The 6,138-nt window shown below is 44.2% G+C and overlaps 1 protein-coding gene across 1 annotated transcript; it reads left to right on the top strand.

Annotated features, from left to right (window-relative positions):
* Positions 1–1,278: 1,278 nt before the first annotated feature.
* On the top strand, positions 1,279–5,138 carry LOC106696127 (SHC-transforming protein 4-like; the record flags this gene model as incomplete). The annotated part of the gene is made up of 3 exons (XM_014451231.2): positions 1,279–1,386; positions 2,880–3,051; positions 5,078–5,138. Coding segments are annotated over exons 1-3 (328 nt in total), but the record flags the coding sequence as incomplete, so codon positions are not given.
* Between the last annotated feature and the right edge of the window lie 1,000 nt (positions 5,139–6,138).

Here is a 6,138-nt window from a genome sequence, read left to right as displayed (position 1 = left end):
CACACAGTTAAGCCCTTCCATAAAGCCAGGCATCTCTCCTCTCCTCCCGTGTCCCCTTTAGTCACTCTCTCATTCTCCCAGGGTTGGTTTTAGGGTTCCCAGGACCTTCGATGCTCCCCCAGTGTCTCCTGATTCCCCATGCACTCAATCCTTTCCTGTTCTCAGAGAACAGCTGACAGTTTTTACAACATTCTTGTACCCATTTAACCATTATCAAGCTTTTCCTCAATTGTCCCGGCTATACTAACCAATATATATCTTAAAAAATTTCTCACGAGACATTGCCTCATCTTGAAGTCATCCTTAGGGCTCTTTCTAAGCCATTCTTATGAAACCTCAAGTTCAATGAAACCTTCATATTGCAAGGCCTTAAGCATGACGCCAACCTCTCGCCGAGGCTGGGATGGTATTCCTGATGGAGGGGAGAGTGATTTCCAGCCCTGGAACATGGGCTCCTTTGTTGGTGGTATTCCGGCAGCGGCCCCCTTCACGACTGACTTCTCTAATTTGCTTGTGAAAACTAGCCTTTCCCAGGAACTGCTTCTCAGAGAAGGTGTCTACTAAAACTTGTAATATATTCTAATAATGCCGTCTTCACAAAATCTTCATTCTGATGCTTATTGGAGGAAGTTTTTCCATAGGGTTCAGTGATGGGGATTCCGGATCATCACTGGCAGCAGCAGGGCAAAGGGTTGGCTAGAGGAGGGGTATTCCTAAAGCCTCCGTCTTCATTAGTTGTTCATATCTCTTTTGGGGGAGAGGGGTGGGGAGGTTTGGAAAGTTACCTTTGGTCGATCTTCTGTGGCATCCCATGCCAGGACAAGGCTGAAAACCCCATCTTCCCTGCGGATTGCTGTCCTAAGCCTTTCCTGTATTGAATTCCAGAGCTAACACTGACCTTGAGTATTTGTCACAATTGTCCTACTTTTATGAAAATGTGAGCCCAAAATACCTGCCTTGAGACCGAAATTTGTGTTTTGAGATATTTAGATATAGACTATGCAGTGTCAGCCTTTTGTTCATGACTATCTCATTAGGAGAGGCTAGGTTGGGAATTGAAATTTACTCCAGTTCCCAACCTCATGTTTCTGCTCTCGGATGCGTATGAAATATGAGGTCTTGTTATACCACTTCAGAGCTGAAGAGAGCTTGTACCTCCTCCCGTTTATTCAATTACCAGGCCATATTCTGGAAATATTTTGACTTTACATAATCTTCTCTTATTGAAAACTTGTTATAATTTTTTGTATATCTTTTTGCAGCCTGCCACATATTGGAATGCCGCAACGGAATGGCCCAAGATGTCATAACTACCATAGGGCAGGCTTTTGAGCTCCGGTTTAAACAATATTTGAAAAATCCTTCTTTGAATACTTCCTGTGAAAGGTCAGCCAACAGTTCTATAATTATTTGACTTACTATATTTTGTTTCATTTTAAAATGAATAAGGCATTTTAAAATTGACTAATGGAATTAGTAAATTTTTTTTCTTACAAAATGGGCACAGTGTCAGTACAAACTACTAGTAACATTTTCCGTTTTTCTTCCATTCATATTTGTCCAGATATTTCTCCTTGGTTTCTAACAAAATGAAAGAAGAAACTAAACGCGAGAAGGGATCAGCCATGTTTCTCTGATGTTACACAGCACTAAGTAGCATCATAAAATAATAAACATCAACAGATTTCTCAGATTTATTTCAACCCCAAAAGCCCTAGCATATCAGTAAAAACAAAATACATTGAGAAAGAAGAGCAAAATAGTAAGAGTCAAGTGTCTATTGCAGGAATTCCTGTTGGGTTGTTGGTTTGCAGTGTAAATAGGTCAGCTCCAGCTAAATGGTGGCTGGGGTGACTTACACCGTGACCCAAGCAAGGGTCTGGTTGTTCTGTCTCAGGTACAGAAAGGCTGCAGTGAAAGCCCCGAATGCGTTCAGGCCGGTGGAATGCGAATGCGGTGAGGGCCCTGGCTCGCAGAATTCACACCTAAGAAACAAAACTCTTGGGCACTTTTAAATGCATCTCTCCCCCTAATTTGTCATTTTGGGTATCAACAAACACTTTGTTTGGAGCTCACCCTTTATGAGGTGGTTGAGGGCAGCAAAGGAGAGATGGTTACCAGAAGGTGCCGATGTTGAATTTCTCCCAGGGGAGCTCTTACAGCCGTAGTGCTGTCACTGTGTTGACATGTAAGGAGCCCAACAAAACTGTGTGTGTTGTCAGTGGAATCGGTTCAATCCACAAGGACTTGATTTATTCTTTTCCATAAGAAACTTTTACTAATTCCAATTTGGAAGGAAAGTACATGTGTTTTCTTGCCCTGTTTCATTTTTAAAAACAATGCATGCTTACATCAATCTACCCTCTTGCCACATATGGTTCTGATATTTATTTATGAATCCCACATACTCCTGCAGCCTTATGCAGACAAGGTAGCTGGCCAGAGCTTTTTAATTATTTTCCTCTTGGTTTACTAAACTGGGCCAGGCCCCCTGCCCAATATCTACATTTCCTTTGAGCAAAGCATTTGTGAAATGGTACAAAGCATGCTGGAGGTGCCCGGGAAAACTTTGTATTTTTATGTACCATTGGCAAAAAGGTCTTACATTCAGGGAGTTCATATATATATATGGGAGACACAAAAGCATCACCCTTGTCACTTTGGTTGGCTTATCCCACTTTAATTGTCCATGGAAATCTAAACAACTCAGCCATCTGGTTGCTTCCATCCAGATGTTTGACATCGTTTAAGCACATCTGTAAAATTACAACATGAATGCAGCGTTTTTCAGGATGATTTGCGTTGTTCTGACCCATCTGCATCCCCTACAGCATTTGAATTCCCGCCCAGCCTCTTGGGGATTCTTTTTTGCCTTACAGTGAGGCGGTCCATATTGACAGCCATGCGGACGAGAGAGACGATCATGAGTATTACAATGAAATACCAGGAAAGCAGCCACCCATGGGTGGTGTTTCAGACGTGCGGGTCAGAGTTCAAGCCACAGAACAGATGGCTTACTGCCCCATACGGTGTGAAAAGTTGTGCTATTTGGTAAGTAACGTTTTATTATGATTGGAACTAGCAAAGTGATTCTGTCCTTATCACTAGAGAGTTTAATTTGTGGGTTTCCAAATGCTAATTTAGAGAAAGTATCATCTTCCTCAGTACTGAGCCAGAGAGTGAATCATTGACAGGGCCTGGAGTAGATCATTTTTACTCCAATTCCCAACCTCGGCCTCAGCAGCTGACCTCACATCTCACTTCACTGGAACCCCAGGGCAGTCCAACACATTATCCTCAACTTCACCCTCTCCCGTCTCCAAGTCGTCCTACGTTCTCCTTGCCTCTCTTCCTTAGTTACCATCTCCACAGCTAGTCTTTCCCTTGGGCTCCTGATCCCACCCACCCATCCTACCAACTCTGTGCCCTCGTTCTGTCATCAACCTCTGTCTCGATCTGTATTCTCTCTCTGTCTACCAGTTCTTTCCCTTCTGTCTGCACATAAACTTGGGCTCCTCCAACCCAACTGATAATGTCCCACCTCCTCCTCTTTCTTTAACCCACAAACTTCTAGAAAAAAAAGAAAAACAACTATCTTTACCTATACTTTTAAGATCTGAACTCCACTTGACAACTTGAGAGAAATTACTTTTACAGTAGTCACCTTTTTTTTTTTAGTCACCAGTGGTTTAATTGCTAAATCTACTTCCTTCTCTAGTATTCTGAATTTGTCTCCAGCATTTGATACCTGTTGGCTGCTTCATATTTTCTTAGACCTCGTCTGTTAGCTTCTAAAACATTTCCATTGTGTGATACTGATCCCACATCTCTAGTTGCCGTTTTTCTTTCTTTTGTTTGGCTTTCCAAATTTTATTATGAATATTTTCAAACATACAGAAAAGTTGAAAGAATTATACGGCGAACACTCATAGACTCACCATCTAGATTCTACAATTAACATTTTATTATATTTGCTCTGTCATCCTGTGTAGCCATCTATTCTCCACCATCCATCCATGTTATTTTTGATGCACTTCCAAAGTAAGTTGCATCTTTTCTTTTTCTGTCTTGTATTCTTGCATCCCCTCCCCTGGGAAGCCAAGCCCCTGCCTCACCACCAGGGCGGCGCTCTCCAATGCACTGCCCTGGCCCGGTTTCTCCTGTGGCCTGACACCTATGTGTGTAGTCCTCCAGCCTCTTCTCCCAGCTCTTACCTCCCTCGGCTGTGATGCCACAGGCATGAAGTTGCTTGTTTATATCAAGACTGAACTGAGCGTTTTCTCCTGGACTCCAAACCAGAGACCTCTACTGATTTACTCATGTTACAGAATGGCATTGCCACTCTTTCAATAATCTACAGTTTTTTGTTTTCCTCACACATTGAGCCCTATAGAAACTCATCTTAGAGACCTAGGATTCTATGTCTTTTGAATATACCCAACCTTTTCCAGTCCTAGCGCATCTTTCTAAGTTCTGGTTCTCACCTGCCCGGATGATTCTGAAATCCCCTTTATCTCTAATTTCATGCCCCCAAACGCTCCCGCACGAAACAGCTGGGTTATCTTCCTAAAGCAATGACACCCCTTCTCAAAGGCATCCCTGGATCCCATCCCAATACTGAAGCGAGCACAAGATGTTTAAGGATGAAAGTGAGCCTGGCACCAGCCCCAGCGGAGTAGGGCCGCAGTCTGCCATTCACGGTTAGATAGAGGTTTGCCAAGTGGCCGATGTTTAGACAAGTGTCCTGGAAATCACACCTTCTCGCTGAGCCTTGGCCTGAGTCCTGGAATGTGACCTCCCAGCAGAAGCCGTGCCCTCAGGGTGCGCCTGGTGGTGGCAGCTGTGAGGACCCTCACCCCCGTCTCTGCAGCTCCCAACAACGCACTGTGGAAAGGAGTCTACACTCCTCACCCCAAGCCCCAGTTTCCTTTTTTCACCTGCCAGGCACTTCCTGTATCAGAAGGTGAAGTTGTCTGCTGTAGTCTGCTGGGAGTGTTATTCCTGCTTAGTTTATTTTGGGGAAGTTCAGGAACGGATGCTGTGATTGTAAATGTCTCACGATCTGTTGTCCCTGCAGCCTGGGAACTCGGACTGCAGCAGCGTCTATGAGAACTGTTTGGAGCAAAGCAGGGCAATGGGTAGGTACAGTCGCCCTTCCCCATCGGCCACGCTCCCTACTCCTTTATGTCACGTGGTCATGTGTGGACCTTGCTGTAACACTTGATGGGAAAGGCAGGTGCATATTCTGAACACATACTGCCTCGGCTCCAGGCCTCGAGTTCTGAGAGACCCAGGAGGCCGCAGGCGGGTCCCTGGGGAGGCTCGTGTTTCTCCTCTGCCGCACTGTCCCCCTCCCTCACGGGGGCTCTCACTGCTCTGACACAAAGGCTCGCTCTGGAAAGGTGCTTTCTCCGACTCCCACTTCAAAGGCCAGGCAGTCGGCGAATGTGAAAATGAGTGCTTGTCAAGTCCGCCAGGATTAAGAGAAAACCTTTATTTCTGCTTGGCAAAGGGAACAAAGAGCAATCTGAAATGTGAGTCCTGATCCCGGTCCCACCCACCCCAGCCTTGCCGGGGCGTTCAATGGCTGATGACTGCTTGTGGTTACTGACATAGGGCGCAGCTTTTCCACAGCACAGGTGCAGGGCATCCACTCTCAGATTGGAAACTATTTTCATAAAAACAAGGTATACTGACAGGTCGTCGTTTCATTCTTACAAATGGTTGAAAGTATCCATTCATGTACTCATTTGGGAAGGAAAGTTTTGCAGCTTTACAGGGGGAGATAACTGGATAGTGAAAATAGTACAGGGGAGGGTAGAGCTGGATGACCACACGTAGGGATGCTAAGGAAATTAGCAGGAACTTGTCCTGTAGAAGGTAGTCACTCCCAGGGATGCTTTGGTATTTCTGATGGAATTATGCCAATGTAATCTATTAATTTTATTATTTTTATGCAGTGGGGAAAGCATGAGGATTTATTGTTTGGGGTACAGCTATGATTACCACCTTCCTCCAACCTGAAAAAATAATAGGAGTAGTGAGTAATGCAGTAATTAAAATTCTTCAAAAGTATGGCTTCTTTTAATAGAAATTAAAATGTCATGCTATTCTTTAAAGTTATTTAAATTTTTAAAG

Source organism: Myotis lucifugus, unplaced genomic scaffold, assembly GCF_000147115.1.
Source record: "Myotis lucifugus unplaced genomic scaffold, Myoluc2.0 scaffold_9759, whole genome shotgun sequence".
In the NCBI taxonomy this organism is placed as follows: Eukaryota; Metazoa; Chordata; class Mammalia; order Chiroptera; family Vespertilionidae; genus Myotis; species Myotis lucifugus.
Note: the sequence above shows the minus strand (reverse complement) of the source record. Positions and strands in the feature narration are given on the sequence as shown.